This window comes from Siniperca chuatsi, linkage group LG16 (genome assembly GCF_020085105.1).
Source record: "Siniperca chuatsi isolate FFG_IHB_CAS linkage group LG16, ASM2008510v1, whole genome shotgun sequence".
In the NCBI taxonomy this organism is placed as follows: Eukaryota; Metazoa; Chordata; class Actinopteri; order Centrarchiformes; family Sinipercidae; genus Siniperca; species Siniperca chuatsi.
In genome coordinates, this window is record NC_058057.1 from 27,267,979 (window position 1) to 27,285,123 (window position 17,145).

Consider the following 17,145-nt stretch of genomic DNA (forward strand, 5'->3'; position numbering starts at 1 on the left):
TGCCTTTCGGGGGTTTAGTTTAGGTCTTTTCTGTTTTTTGTTTTGATATAACAGAAATAAAGGAAGAGGAAAACCATCTCACCTGAAATCAGGACAAGAGAGAAAAGGCCAAGATGACACCAAATTCATCAAGATGGTGAATGTGCGAAAAGCAACAAATGCATTTCTAAGAAGAAGAAGGAAATTGATGGTACGACAACTATGTTTTTTCCTGACTGGCTTTCAGAAGATGTTCCAGTCAGAGCCCATGTGACAGGAAAAACTTAATTTCATTGTGTTTTGCCCTCTTTCTGCTTTGGACTTTCCATTGATCGCTCTGTCCTGTCCAGTCACTTCTTTTCTCTCTTCTCTGCTTTCCACATCTCTACTTCCATCCCCTCTTATAGTTTAATCACTGCTCTTACTCATGCCACTTCTCCACTCAACATCTTTGTTGTATTCTTCAGTTTCTCTCCTTCTCACATCATCTTTGACATCCTTTCCTATCCTCTGACCACCCTTTACCATCCAGAATAAGCCGTCTTGTGCTGTTAAAATCTTTTGTCAGGTGATTTTTAGACTTCACCATCACACCAAAAAGCAGAGCAGCCTGCAGATTTGCTTCCTCTTCAGAACTCCTGCTATCAATGCTTTAGTGGCAGAAAGCTGAAAGAAAATGGATTCCACAAACAAAGCCGGGAAGAAATCGTTTCTTCCTTTCTACTTCGGCTTTGATTCTTTTTCCTGACAATTCTTTATCACACAAACCCGTGCCCCAGGGCTGCAGGAACATTTTGTTCTCCCAGTTGTCGGGATGATGTGACCTCTGATCCTTGATTTCTGCACTGGTTGCTCATAATGTTGGTGATCTAAGACTCAGTCTCTCAACAAGATATCACAAAAACTGAAATGGATTTGGCAGACAGAAGGACAGCTCTGCCTTTTGATTAGATATTGATGATGTCCCCAGATCATACCTGTCTGTCTTTAGAAAATGTACTTTTTTCTCTTTAGCTATGGTGCAATCATGAGGTGACTGTAAGGTCTGTAATGAAGGACTCTTAGAGTAAGTCGCTTGTTGCAAAACCCAAACATGAATCCAAGATGGAAGACAAATGAAAAACAAGTATGAAAGCTGCATCTTAGTGGATGTTTGCACTCCAGTGAGTCCAACTGACGATGAGTACTGTAATATAAATGGTGCAATATCTATGTGGGTGGGCACTAAGAGTAGTTTGTTATATCACTTAAATTCCAGCGGCCACAGAAGCAGTTAACCAGCTGGAGGCCTACATTGTTATTGTTATTAATTCATAACCAACGCTATGTGGGCTTATTTAAAAAAGGGGAAAAACTTTTTATATAATTTTTACATTCATAGGGTACAGTGGGGCCACTACGTGCTCCAGTCGTTGACAATGCACCCAGAGGTTTAAAGCTTAGACGCTGTTTCCACAAATATGTCCAAAAACTATTTTATCCTCTTTTGAAAAATTTTATTAAATAACTGCTGTATCATCAATGTTTATATTTCTTAATGCAAAATGTGAGGAGAATTCAAATTTTATCTCAATTTAGGATTTAGACAGACTCTCTTCAACCTCATTAACACATGAAGAAAATACTGAAGTTTTCAACCAACAGCAGCACTTTAGAGGTCACCTACAAAATATCACTGAAAAAGCCACGACTGTTTTTAACCATGCTAAGGCCAGATTCAAATGTCTCAACAACTATCGGATAGATTGGCAGGAAATGTTGTACAGACATTCAAGGTTCGCAGACGATGGATCCTATTGACTTTCATGACCCCCTGACTTTTCCTCTAGTGCTGCCATGAGGTTTACATTTGCGGTTTTAAGTGAAATATCTCAACTATGGTAATCCAAATGGATGGATTACCATACAATTTGGTACACACATTCATGGTCCCCTCAGGATGGACTGTAATAACTTTGCCAATCTTCTACCTTTTTATCTAGTGCCATCATCAGGTTGCTCAAAGGTTGCCAGTTTGGAAACAGATTGCTGTCAGTCCATTTTGGGAAGAGACAGTCAATTTCTAGTTTTGAATAGACAGGGCCAAATTCATCCAAGCTCAGTGTATGATATGATTAGGATACATTTTTTTCATGTTTTCTCATATCTACGGTCAGTTTTCTGTCATACTGTCACTGTTTTACCACCTCATTACAGAAGCCCACCCAGCAGCAGTCAGCTCCTGTGTTTGTGGACATATTCAGCTGAACAGGGTGTTTGTGTGCATTATCTTGATAGGAAGTGATTGGGGCTCCAGTAACCAGTCCAATCATTATGCTAATTATCCATTAGACTCGTTATGCTTGTCAAGGACCTTCAGGCAAGTTAGGAGCCGTTATGGGCTCGTTAGTGGCCCTTAGTCTCGTTAGGGGCTCATTAGAGGCCATCAGGGTCAGACACACAGCCAGATCGCTGCCCGCAGCTGTGTGATCAGGAAATGAGTTTCCCGTTAACAAGCTGATATCACAACATTTTAGGCAGACAGCGACGCTGTCTGTTGGTAAACAAGAGGGAACAGGAGACCCAGCGGTGCACGTCACACAGCAGAGGTAGGAAATTAAAACTACTCATTCATTTAGCCTTCTGAATTCAAGAGCCGTGACAGCATCGGTTATTTCAGCCAAAGCTCAATAATGTTTTTTATGTTCAAGTGAAACAAAGTCCACATCTGGAGGACTTGTTGGAATTTAGAGTCTACCAAAAAGTCAAGGTTTAAGTCCATCTACAGCATGCTTTCAAAATGTGCATGAGCAGGACACAAGAACTTAATCAGACACAGTCAATTTGTGGAAAAGAGACTTGGTCAAAAACACACAATAACACACAAGAAAAGCAGACTCTGCTGGGGATATTATCACCTATTAGTGGGTTTGTTTTTACCACATTCACGAGAAGAGTCACTTTGCACAACCCAGTGATATGGTGTTCACAGCTTTGCAAGAGGAACTACATACCTCACAGGTTATTATGTGTGGACATTTTCTAAAATGTTGGAGCCATACATGTCCATTGGCAGTGTTTTTACAAGGATGGGGATGTTTACAGCATAACTTTAAACCACTGAAGGTGTTGTATGTGGTGGGTAGGTTTGGGTTCTGACAGCGGAGTCCATTTTAGATCTAGTGACTGTTGATAAAATACCCAAGTTCGCTAAGCTTCAAGTCTAACAAATCTCTCATCAAATCTTTTGTCTCTACTCTCTCTTTTTCAATGTGTAAAGAATTCAGGCAGCAGCCTTCACATTTTTAACTTGTTGACCGTCGCTTTCACCAGTCTTAATGACAAATATCTCCTGCGGTAGATTTTATCAGCTGTACTGTAGATAATTAAAATTAATGTTGTAAGTTACTTGCCAAAAAGCCCCAAATGAAACTTGGCTGTTGCTATCGTGTCACATCAGTTTCAGTAGTCTGAATCTCCCAGTTAAACAGTCAGATCAAATGCAATAAGGGTTCAGAGGGTTCACTTTCATGTGTCAATGTAGCTGCAGCTGATTTATGGGAGTTTGTTTTTTCCTTTGATTTGATTTATTAATTAATCTACAAAAAAATAAACCTAAGAGACAACATGCTAAAGTGAGAACATTCCAAGATGTTATGAACCAAGACAAACAGACACCGAGCTGGTGAATAAATGGAAAACTGGCTGTGTTTCTTCTTTGGGTTTGCATGTAAACATCAAGCCCTGGATTGTAACTGGAATCCAGTTGCATTAATGTTCTTAAGATTTCCGCTGCTCCCATGCATTACACATAATGTACTGACCTTTACCTTTACTGCAGGAAACACGCACACACACACACACACACACACACACACACACACACACACACACACACTACCCTGAGTTTCAATTGTAGCTCCAAAGTCTGTCCCCTGAGGTCTGTGCTGTCTGACCTTGAATCAGAGCAGAAGTGTTTTTGTCTGTCTTGGTTTGTTTTGTTGACTCGTGTCTCCTGCGCCCTGTCACGTCAATACGCACAAACAGCATGATTAAGGTAAGTAAACAACAAGCACTTTCATTACTGCAACTGAAGCAATAAGATGCAATGAGGTGTCCCAATATAATTGATCATTTTTATTAATTTTGTTTGTTTCTTTTCAAACTACTAACATCCCAGCACTAGGTAAATTCATTTCTCAGATGAAATCCTCCGCCTGCATCTTAGAGACTATCCCAACTAAGTTTTTTAAAGTGGTATTCCCCACTGTTGGTCCATTTATTATATTTTATTATATTAATTATTAACAGCTCTCTGACCTCTGGCATATTTCCAAATTGTTTCAAACACACAATCATTCAACCTATACTGAAAAAACCTAATCTGGATCCACTATTACTCAATAATCACAGACCAATTTCTAAATTATCGTTTTTATCTAAGGTGCTGGAGAAAATCATTTTAACCCAACTAATCTATTTTATAAAGAACAATAATACTTTTAATAGTTTCCAATTAGGTTTTTAAGCTTGCCACAGCAGATAGGGGTGACTGCTCAGTCGCTGTGCTTTTAGATTTGAGTGCTGCCTTCGACACGATCGATCACTCTGTTCTCTCGCACCATCTTGAAACCTGGGTTGGTCTAAAAGGAACAGCTATACAACTCTTACGTTTTTACCTTACAAATAGAATTTCTTTATTGTTGTAGAAAATGCCTGTTCTTCAGTTGCTCATTTGAATTGTGGTGTTCCTCAAGGGTCAATTCTTGGGCCCCTGTTATTTTCAATTTACATGCTTCCCCTCAGCCAAATCATTCAAAACTATGGTGTCTCCCACCACTGTCATGCAGACACTCAGACAGCAATATGTCCCAGTCCAGTCCAACTCTAGCAGTTTAGATTATCTCCTTGCCTGGCTCAAGGATGTCAAAAGCTGGATGTTGCAAATAAATCTGAGATCACAGCCACTGATCCAGCAAGCTCTACCAGCCTGGTTCACAACATACTCGGCTCCCTTACTTAAAATATGAAGCAGGCTGCTAGAAATCTTGGCATAATATTTGATGCAGATCTCTGTTTTGATGCTCAAGTGAAGAAAGTTGTTCAGTCATGCTTCCTTCAATATTAGATCATTTTCGTTTGCAGGTTTTGCAGGTATTTGGTCATAAACCAAAGTAATTGGGGAAATTAACATTTGGACCTACTAGTGACACATGAGCAAATGTCACAGGATCGCCAACATTATTACAGTTCATCCTGAGGGGAACATGAATGTCCGTACAAAATTGCATTGCAATCTATCCAATATTATATTTTAGTCCTGACCAAAGTGGTGACAGAAGTCAGACACTGAACCAGGTTTCTTATGTTCCATGTCATATCCAGAATATTATTAAAACCAGGATAAATTATATGAGATACTGTGCATGTAAAGGTCGACTGCACCCTATAATCTGTTCAAGCTGTGACGCACGCAATCACTCTGTTGCTCCCAGCATTAACCTGTAGGTTAACGGCTACTAATGCAAGTAGTTCATCCTTGCTTTCCACCCCATAGTCTTGGCTTCTTACGTCTGTCCATTTTCAGCCTCTCTCTTTGTCTCACCCCTGTTTCAATAGTCTCTCGCCCCCAAGCTCCACTGCAGTCACTTCATCTTTTATCTGCAGTGAGCTGAAGTGAAAAATGCAGTGAGTTTCTGTCGGATTTCTCAGAAACATTCATCTGAAGCTTGTCGATCAGCTGCAGCTGTAAGTGTACTTCACATACATACATACCACTTTGTCTCGGCGTTTAGTGTCAGATGACTTCCTCTTCAGACATTAACAGTCACAGCGCCGCTCACCACGTCTGTGTCACCCTGACTGACTCTTCACACGCTGCTCTCCTGAGCAGTTGAGATGTTTCAAAGAGAATCTTTTCATTCAGCAGGGTGAGACACATTTGGAATTTCTGACACATTTCTATCACTTTCTTTTAACTTCCATCCAACATAGAAAGCACCAAACACACGATGGACTTCTGACCTGCTCAACATGTTGCAAAACCAAACAAGAAGGATTCGTGTTGTTATCATATTTCCAGGAGGAGTGACGCATCCATTAGGGCTAATGCGTGTGTCAGGCCTCAATTCAGCATGACTCGAGTCCTAACTGTTACCCAACTTCATTTACAACCTAAATGGATAGTTCAGTTTCAGAATGACACAAGCATTTTGTGATTGTCAGTGCCTTCCAAAACCGTTACAAATCACAGCTACAAAAATAAAACAGTTTAGTGAACTGACACCGCTACGGTTAAGGTTTGGTTTAGGCTCCAAAACAACCGGTGTCCTGATAAAAAAACATTGATGTCTCCTGTGTTAAATTTGGATGTTTTGTTGACCCTTCCACCCCCCCGACCTCCTCCCTCTGTGCCTCTGTGGCTCTATAACATCATCATCATCACCATGGGGGGGCAGTCTCCCAGCTCCATAAAGAAAAGGTTTTCCCAGTTTGGTGTGGAAGAACTTGACTGCCTGCAAAGAGTCCTGACCTCAACCCCATCCAACAGCTTTGGGATGAACTGGAATAACACCAGTGTCGGACCTCACTGGTGCTCTGGTGTCTGAATGGGAGCAGATCCCTGCAGGAGGTTCATCATCTGCTGGAAAGGCTGAGACCAGCAGAGTGGAGGCTGTTAGAGCAGCACATTAATGAACATGGTGTCGCAGTCACATGTTCAACTATCACATATGGATGTGATGATCAGGTGTCCACATACTTTTGGTCATGTAGTGGACATCTCTTCCTGCGTGTCAGGATTGTTCCAGACGCTGTCTTTAGAAACAGGAAAACGTCAAACCTTTCATCAGCTGGCTTAAGTTTGAATCATTTTTGTGTTATGGTAGTCAGCTACGGAGATTAATAACACTAGAGCAGAAACAATTACCGGTAGTCGATTAAATGATAAGTCTATCAACAGATAATTAATCTGCTACAATTATGAGAACCCATTGTTTCAAGCAAAATTGCCAAAACATTGCTGGTTCCAAATGTCCTGCTTTAATTAGTTAGTACGCTGGTAAAGTGAATATCTTTAGTTAGTGTATGTAACAGTTAAAAAAACGTCATGAAGACGTCATCGGACTCTGGGAACTTGTCATGGGCATTTATTTTAATATTTTCTGGCATTTTATACACCAAACAATTAATCAATTAGTCGACAAAGTATTTGGCAGATTAATCCATGTTAAAATAATTGTTGGTTGCAGACCTATGAAAGACAGATAACACATCTTTCCCAGAATATCATATCAATGCACAAATCTCTGCCACTACTAAGTCGCATGCTTCACCTCTGGAAAAAGCAAGATCTTGCTTGTTGTATTAAGCTAATATGACTTTTTAACCTAATTATCAGTTATTTGAAATCCAAATTTCTGTGTTATGTGTATGCTTGATTGGATGTTACAGTGGTTTATGTGGTTTGCAAACAGTGCGGGCAAATCAAATTTCCCCTCAGAAGCCCATTAGTCCATGTGCCGGCCTGAGGGAGATCTGGCTGTCAGCTCCGGTTTATGTCCCAAAACACAATGAGATTCTGGCATTTTCTTGTTTTCCCTCCTCTGTTTGTGTGCTGCTTCTTTCATACAGTTTCCAGACAGAACTGACCTTGGATTTAAAGCAGAGAGGAAGTCTTAACCTCAGCTCCCTACTTTAAGAAGGCGTGTTGAAGTGAGACTGAGGGCTAAATATTTCATAGAGCATTAGGCTATTAATTGCTAATTAAGGGAGTGTTTCATGCGTCATTGGTAAGGAAGGATTAGTTTCTCTCCACCATACAGACACAGGGAGATCACTGGTCAGGAGTAATGACATGACGAGCACACAGGAAATAACATCTTTCACGATGCCAGCAGTGGAAGCAGATATCACACACCGAGACCCGAGAGGGAACACACACATTCGGCTCCCCGCTCAGAGGCAAATTATAAACCTCTGTGCATCTTAAGTGTTTGCTGAGTGTCAGCCGGTGAGTTGTGGCCGTCTGCAGAGCCTGAGTCAGCCGCCACACCGCTGAGAGCATAAATTAAAAAGTCGTTCTGCTCTAAAGCGCTGGGACACCGGTGGCTTGGCTTCACCTGACAGAGGATGGACATCACAGGATTTACAGCCAGGTGTCGGTTCTATAGTGTAAGCACAGTAAGTCCAGAAATCTGATCTTGTAGTTTTCATTATTTATTGATGAAAAGAACTTCCCCTCCAAACTGAAATGTTTGTGGAAAGTTTATAGCCTCAGTCGGGGATCTGTGTTTCCTCAAACTGCATTTGTCTAATAATTCATCACATTACAGCTCGACTGATGCTGGACGTTCGAGGCAGAGCCTGAGACTGGCGTTTAACAGCACAAAGACTCAATAAACATGTATCAGCTGATATTTTTCATTTACACAAACAAAACAGAAACAAACATTTTTGGCATGTTTGTTGCAGGGATCCCTAAAATTTAAAAAGAATTACAGCAGACGTGTACTGAGGAAGAGATTTTAAAGTAGTCGATAAACCATTATTATGACAGCTGATGATAAAGTGCTGCAGGCACCAGTTTGGTTTGGTTTAGGAAAAGATCACTTTACGTACGTGACGTAAGTTAAATATGTTACGTAAGGTGTAACATAAGTTAAAGTTGACTTGTGGTTTCACACGGCACTCGAACAGCAGTCTCATGGGTGAAAGTCCTGTGTTTGTTTGACCCATCCACCCACCCACCCATCCATCCATCCATCCATCCATCCATCCTCCCCAACCGGCTGTTTTTCTTTTCTCTATGACATTTGTGCGTAAAATGACCCGCTGTCTCTGTACAATAAAAGTCCAGCCTGTTACTGACGTATCACCTGAGTCTGAAAAACCCTGGATTACATTCAATGAAAAGGTTTTTATGTCCAATAACAATGTTCACTTCTTGCTTTCTGCAGCATCTGCAGCTACACTTGCGAGGTGCAGAATCGTCCAATATGGACGTCATTCCTTGGATACTGGGCTGCTTCCAACATGTATGTGCTGATATCAATATATCTGTGATGAGCCGATACCAGCCGTTATATAAGAGTCAGACTTTACATCACAGTCTGAATACTACTACTAAAACTGCTGATAATTATACCTTACCTATTATTCTACTGCTACTGTATTCACAAATGCTACTGTAACAGCTAATAAAAATATTACATCTACTGGTTGTAATGCTGCTGCTGCTGCTGCTGCCGTTACTAATCCAACAGCAACTACTGAGCTATTTTTACTACTAATACTACAAGTCCAAATACTGGGAGGGTTGTGTTGCTGACAGGTTCACTGGGCTCTGATGAGTCTTTTGAGTTTTTTGAATAAGCAACACTCCTAAACTTTCTAAACGCGCCTCTCCTGCTCACACCTGGTCTGATGTTTTCAGATCAACACTGGATGCAAAATACAGCAACTGAAAACTCTCAAACATATAAAGTATAATCAAACCATTTTAAAGCAATTCTGGTGCTTTTTTCAGGACGGAAGATGACACTGACCCTCCAACACATGCAGTAACTCTCTCTTTTTCATTTGCATGCTTTCGCTCTCTCTCATTCTCTTTCTCACTCTGTTTCTTTCTATCAGATTCAATTTCTCAGTTAGAATTTTCAGTTTCATCATTCTGTCATCACATATTTTGCCTCATCATAATCATTTAATCTATCTCTGCTCTCTGTATGTGAAAGTACACACTCCGTCTCTGCACATAAACACACACACACACACATCATATGCATCTTTCTCTGAATCTTTCTCACACACTCTTTTTTTGGGCTTGAACCCTAAATGATTGACTGGGCTCAGAGCTGAACATTAGTCCTTAGACATGACAGAGATTATAAATATTTCATGTTCAGGGACATGACTGAGCTGCTGAGGGACTGACAACTGTATTTCTATACAATTGACAATTGACATAATGCAATCTCGAGCCTTAACCTGAACCTTATTATAATGCCAACCATAAAAACATAATAACCTTTAAAAAGCCCGCTGTGCAAAACTGCAAAAATTGTTCTCACTTAAATCTTTTCAAATGTTCTTAGTTTCTAAAATGTTCTCACTTTTCAACTGTCTGAATTCTCTAAACGTGTCCTGAGTCCTAACGAATGTCCTACCATTTGTCCTCACTTTCCAAAAATATCCTTAGTGGTGCTGGAACAGCTGCGGCCCATGGTCAGACCCCTCCTGGACCCCCTTCAGTTCGCCTACCAGCCCCGGCTGGGAGTTGAGAACACCATCATCTTCCTGCTGAACCGCATCCACACCCACTTGGACAGGCCGACAAGCACGGAGAGGATCATGTTCTTTGACTTCTCCAGTGCTTTCAACACCATCCGGCCTGCCCTGCTGGGGGAGAAGCTGTGTGTCGGACAGCGTGGTCAGCAACACTGGGGCCCCTCAGGGGACTGTCCTCTCTCCCTTCCTCTTCACCATCTACACCACGGACTTCAGCTACCACACAGAGTCCTGCCACCTTCAGAAGTTTTCTGAGGACTCTGCTGTGGTGGGATGTATCAGCGGTGGTGAGGAGTCTGAGTACAGGACTGTGGTGGGTAACTTTGTCTCATGGTGTGAGCAGAACCATCTGCAGCTCAATGCCACAAAGTCTAAGGAGCTGGCTGTGGATCTACGAAGGGCCAAGGCACCAGTGATCCCAGTTTCCATCCAGGGGGTCAGTGTGGACATGGTAGAGGATTACAAGTACCTGGGAGTACACATGGACAATAATCTGGACTGGGCTAAGAACACTCAAGCTGTTTACAGGAAGGGCCAGAGCCGCCTCTGTTTCCTGAGGAGGCTGAGGTCCTTCAACATCTGCCGGACAATGCTGAGGATGTTTTATGAGTCTGTGGCGGCCAGTGCTATCCTGTATGCTGTTGCATGCTGGGGCAGCAGGCTGAGGGTAGCGGACGCCAACAGACTCAACAAACTGATCCGTAAGGCCGGTGGCATTGTGGGGGTGGAGCTGGACTCTCTGGCGGTGGTGTCAGAGAGGAGGACGCTGGGTAAACTACACGCCATCTTGGACAGCGTCTCCCACCCGCTCCATGACGCGCTGGTCAAACAAAGTAGCGCCTTCAGCGGAAGACTCATCCCCCCACAATGCACCACAGAGCGCCACAGGAAGTCATTCCTGCCTGTGGCCATCAGACTCTTTAACTCCTCCCTCTAAGTGTCAGTCTGTATGACCCGAAGTCACTAAACTGGACACTGATCATTAACATCTCTGCAATACTTGAAATATTGTGCAATATTCTGTGTTAATACTCCTGTGCAATATACTCTTCAGTTTAATTTATTGATATTTATTCATACTTCTATTACTGCTGTGCAATCGGTAAATCCACTTTGAACTTTACACTTATTTAAATTTTATACTTATATCCACTTTGTACTTAATTTATTTTCTGACCTGTATTATAGTGTATTATATTTGATTTGCTCAGTGCTTCTCTTCCTGTGTGCATTGATGTGACAGTGAGCTGCTGTAACGAACAAGTTTCCCCTCGGGGATCAATAAAGTATTTCTGATTCTGATTCTGATTCTGTCCAAAAATGTCCACACTTTCCACAAATGTCATCGCTTTGAAAAATGTCTTCACTTTATAAAAATATTCTCACTTTTCTAAATGTTCCTTATTTTCTAAATGTCCACACATTCCAAAAATGTCTTCATATTCATAAAAATGTGCTTACTTTCCAAAAATGTCCCCACTCATCCCAAAGGTCTAAAACTCAAACTGGTCCTCATAAAGATAGAAATACAAACACACATGACTTCTCTCATCTTTCAGAGTGTAAAGGGATGAAAATACAACAATCTCGTAATTATTTTACTGTATTATATTTTGCTCTATTGTTTTCTTTCTGCAGTAACCCTGCAAAGCTTTGTGTTGCATCACTCTTCTCTTCAGTGCTTCCTTTCTGGTTCTGCTCCTTTACTCTCTCATCAGTTTCGTAGCTCCTCTCCATTCAGATAAGAATGGAAATTATCTAATACAAATCAATGCTCCACAAATCAGCTTAAGCAGCTATAATTATGGCGCATAGTACGCACAAGGCTCCAGCGACTCTTTGTCTGCAGCTCCAAGTAAATCACAAATTCATTAAACAGTCATTTTAAAACTCCAGCTCCATGCTTAATCTAGAAAGACTCCGAAGTGTCTCTTTACCTGCAGCCTGAACTGACCTCTAACAACGCAGAGTCCAGCATGTGACACCTGCTGGGAATGAACATCTCATCCTAATTAAATGTCCTTGCAATATTTTCTCACAGTGGGAAAACGTGCATTAGATTTTATTTTGGAGCCGTTCAGCTGCTCCTCAGTAAATGAGTTACGGCTGCAGTTCAGTTGATCTTCATGATCACAGCAGAGCAGAGAGCCGGCAGTGGCCACTGGATGGCCGCGAGATGACCGAAGGAAGGATACTCAGATATGTTGCCACAGTGGAAAAACACTACTACCATTAAAAGTCTGTAAGTACTATCAGCAAAATGTATCAGAAGTATCAGAAGTAAGTAAGTACTTCTCATGCAGCACTCATCAATAACTAATGTCAAGTCTTAAATGTACAAGATGTCTTAAATTTGTATCTTAAATGAATGGAGTGGGGTAATTGTAGTGGAGTAAAAATATGTCCCTGATAAATATAGAGGAGTGAAGTATAAAGTGGCATTAAATAGAAATACCTTAAATACCTTCTAATAGTTACCTTGCACCACAAAGAGGAGAGGGGACATTGCTGGGAGAGGAGGAAGATGAGTGAAGATGTGATTCAGGTTGCAGCACATTTAACTCACACTGCTCACACTCTGCTTCTCAACGTCATGATGATCTGAGATCAGTGGCAGAGGAAGTTTTCAGATCTTTTTAAGCAAAGTAGCAAAAGCACAGAGTAAAAATACTCCGTTACAGGTGAAAGAGCTGCAGGGAAAAGCTTGGAAGATAATTACTTGAAGTAAAAAGGTAAAAGTACTCAATGTAGAGCAATGCTCCCCTCTGAGTGTTATACTGCCATGCATTTATTATATATTATCTTTATTTAATATAAGAATATTATAAGGACTGGTAATCAAGGAATGCTCACTGAATGACCAAACACAAGATAGGATGGAAAAGAAATATGAAAGATTAACTGTCCTTTGCGCATATCAAGATTATTAATATCATTAATTGGGACATATCACTGGAATACAGTAGGAATATAACAAAAGTCTTAAAAAGTCATCTGAGAATGAATGTAGGATAAGAAGCTGAGGACCGACTGATCCACTCATCCTACCTGTCCGCGCTGAGCGCCGTGAGCGTGAACACGGACACGCCGACCGAGGTGAGCTGGATGACGGGGATGAGTTTGCACGCCGCCTCCCCGAACACCCACTCCTCGGAGAAGTAGCGGAAGGCGTCCACCGGCACGCAGGTGACCAGCAGCAGCAGGTCTCCCGCCGCCAGGCTGGAGATAAAGATGTTGGGCACGCTCCGCATGGCGCTGTTGGTGATGAAGATCTTCACCAGGGTGATGTTGCCCAGCAGACCCACTGTGATGATCAGGATGTAGACCGAGGTCATGACGCAGCGCACGACGAAGTGGACCGTCTCCCCGCCGTCCGAGGACTCCCACCAGCCGGGATCCTCGGTGGAGTTGGGGCTCAGAGCCTCGGAGTCTCCGGGCAGGGCCGGGGGTAAGTTGGAGAGGAACTCGTCGTCCATCGCCGGGGTGCGCTCTTCCTGCGCGGAGCGGGAATATCCACAGAGGAGGCTCCGGCGGTGAGTGAACGGGACAGGGGCGTCCGCGCTGCCGGGCGCGCAACGGGAAGCTCCGCGCGTAAAGACGCAGCGGCAGCGGGAGAGATTTCAACTTTCTCTAACAACTGTTCATCTGGCTGGCTGACTCAAGGGTGAGAGGAGACTGACTAGAAAAGAGAAGGAGGCACTTTGACACTGGTAACATAGGCGAGGAGAGAGGGGGGGGGGAGAGGGGGAGAGGGAGAAAGGGAGAGAGAGAGGGAGAGAGAGAGGGAGGGAAGAGAAAGCATATAAGGTGAGTTTAGATAGATAGATAGATAGATAGATAGATAGATAGATAGATAGATAGATAGATAGATAGATAGATAGATAGATAGAAAAAAATCAGAGAGGAGGAGATTGTGGATGAGAGGCATCAAGAGATAAAGAGGAAGGGAGAGGGGGAGGATACACTATGGCCAAAAGTATGTGGACACCACCTGGTCTGTTGCAGTAAAGGGAAATGTTGTTGCTATTTTAGACCACAGTGTTCCTCCATCATTTGTGTCCACAGTTTGTGTCTCTTTCCTGTGATGTAGCAGCGCATTAATGCCCATGGGTTCGGAGTGACGTGCTGCACTGTTACATATGGCTGCAGAATACTGCCACATACTTTTGGCCGTGAGGTGGGGGAGAGGGCGACAAGACAGATTGGACAATGTGAACATCATGAGATAATAAGAGAGGGAGGGAGGTGGAGAGAGGAGGAAATAGAGAGAGAGACACTGGGAGATGGACAGAGAGATAGTGGGGATGATGGAGAGAGAGAGAGAGGACTGAGGGCTGGTGTAGAATAAATGAGCGCTGTCCAATCAGTTTAAAATTTTCATAATAAATTAATAGCGTGTGTGTAAGTGAGAGAGAGAGAGAGAGATTCTGGGTTGCTTCATTTTTATTCATGACATAATGCATGTTGGGAATGAATCTGCTCCTATTAATCTAAATTAAATGGTCTTCATATTTCCTTCCTTTTGGTACAAGAACTCCCGACAGTTGGCGTTTTGGTGGGACCGGCGGGGTCGACGGCCTCCAGAGCTCCAGAGGCTGCTGCGCTCTGGTTCAGTGTGTTGTCTGGTGTTTTTACTCAGTCGTCAGGTTTAAGCTCCTTCCTGACTGTCAAAGACTAAAAACCTCTGCAAGTTGATGAAAACTTGGCTGGCTGGTTTGTCCAGTCAGCTTTCGCTCTAAGAGGCTATTTAGCCTCTTTTAGCTGCTAGTTTTGGTTTTGCAGCAAATAGTTCCTCTCTGGTTCCGTCTCAGTGTTTCCAGCACCAGCAGGCTGATGAAGCAGCAGACGGTCAGTCAGAGAGCAGCTGCTGAACACAGCGCAGCGTTTAGCAGCTGAAGAGCCAGATGTTTCCCTCAGGAGAGCAAACACTGAGCTGACAGAGAGGAGGCCGGACTGACGGCCATCAGGTGGATATAAAGACGACTCCAAAGGGACGATCACGTTGCTCTGCGTCTGCTGGATGCGGACGCAGCTGGTTGCTAACATGTTAGCCAGAACAACTTTATAAGGTGATAATAGAAAAAGTGACCAAAAATGATTGAATACTGTTTTAACTGACAGGTCCAGAGGATGTAATCACATTTATGCCAACACAATTCACTTTGGGAAATACTTTGCTCGCTAGCTAGCAACAGACTCAACTCTGCTTTACCACACAGGGGTTTTGATATAATTCAGGTTTTAAAAAGATGATACTTAATTATGAACATGTGTCCTAAAGATTTACCTGTACAGTGTGCTACAGTTCCAGTAAGAACAGTTTTGGTGATTTGCAGAAATATCAAAACCAGGATACATTTTGTTGAAAACTTTTATGGACAGCTGGTTGTCATCAGACGTCCTGTTACCACTGCTGTCGTCGCAGTCGTATTTCAGTGACTGCGTGTCAGAAGTGTAGCAGGCTGAACAAAGCACCTGACAGGTAAAATCTAAGTCTAAGAAAAAAAAGTCATCTCGAACTCAACTCACACTGAACTTTCTAACCCGCCGCACATCGGCCTAGGTTTCCTGTCAGAGAACAGCGCCCCCTGCCTGCTTCGTGTCCTAAAGCGCTTCAGCAGATTTCCCTCCAGACCTGGTGCTTTACAAGCGTCTCAGGTCTCGTTTTGTTCATAAAGTATCAAACTAATGTGGCAATGATTTTTTTGTCGGCAGCAACGTTATTTTATTCAAATATATAACGAAAGGAGCTGTAACGGACTCAACTGACAGAAATGCCATCACTGTTGTAGTTTTGGTGTTGTCACTTCCTGGTTTATTTTGTAGTATTCTCTTTCCTGTGTCTTGTGTTTTTACTTCCTGTCTGTGTTTTCCCTCCAGTTTTGATTGTTGGCCCTCCCTTGATTGTTGGCACCTGTGTCATGTTGTCTCACCTCCCCTAGGGTATTTAGTCTTGGTCTTTTCTTTGTTCAGTGTTGGATCATTGTTGTACGCATGGTGTTGTTCCTTGCCGAGCCCTTGACTGTGAGTTTATCTTGGATTCTTTGATCTCCGGTGGACCGATTTTGGATTTTGTCTGCTCACCTCTGCCTGTTCTTGCCTGCATTCCACCCCACAATAAACACGGTTGTTATCCGGCTACTTCACCCTGAGACCGCTTCCTCGTCATCTGCTTTTGGGTCCACATACCTCCATACAGCACCCCGCCACGACAATCACTGATATAAATGACCGGCCGCAGGTCAACAAGCGATCAGAGGGAGCATTGATCTCTCAGTCTTTATGATGGGATTTCTTCATTTCACTTCAGCTACGCCCTCCCAACAGATCCTGCAAAAGGCTGAGATGCAGTTTCAAGATTTTTGTACAAATCCCTGCCTTGGATCGGGACTGAAAAGCTGCAGGTTGGCGGCGAACGAGATTTAACCCACATCCGGGAGTCCACAAGAAGCGTGGACATCCACAGAATGGGATAAAATACATTGATGGGCTTATCTTCTACTAACACCTGCATGTTTGTTTTTCAAAAACCCAGCGCTTTACTTTGTGTGGACTAATTCACCGTATCATTAAATGTCCAGGTTTCCTACACGTGTCCAGCACTATAGGAGTACGTCCCCTAATCCTGTATGTTTCCATCACTATCAGGCACGTAGAGGGCAAGAAAAAGGAGGGAAACCACAATATAATCTTTCCCCCATTTCAAACCACATAACTTCTTTTGGTTTGATGCTGCGTAGTCTGAAAACTCTATTTGATCAGTCATCATCAGATTCAGTTGTTTCATTAGAAAACGAGATGAATGCACTTAATGAAAAACAGGGGCAGGTTCAGGGACAAAGCCACACAAAAGCAGCTCTAACAGCTCTGGGGTCGGTCCATTTCTCAGAAGTGCTTTTT

The 17,145-nt window shown here is 42.7% G+C and overlaps 1 protein-coding gene across 1 annotated transcript in view; it reads right to left on the reverse strand.

Moving 5' to 3' along the window:
• Positions 1–13,862, reverse strand: part of nmbr (neuromedin B receptor) — a 50,292-nt gene extending 36,430 nt beyond the window's left edge. Inside the window, exon 1 of the mRNA XM_044168085.1 lies at positions 13,294–13,862. Coding sequence (XP_044024020.1) covers positions 13,294–13,721 — 428 coding nt within the window. The 5' untranslated portion in view covers positions 13,722–13,862. The remainder of the gene's footprint in view (positions 1–13,293) is intronic.
• Positions 13,863–17,145: the final 3,283 nt, after the last annotated feature.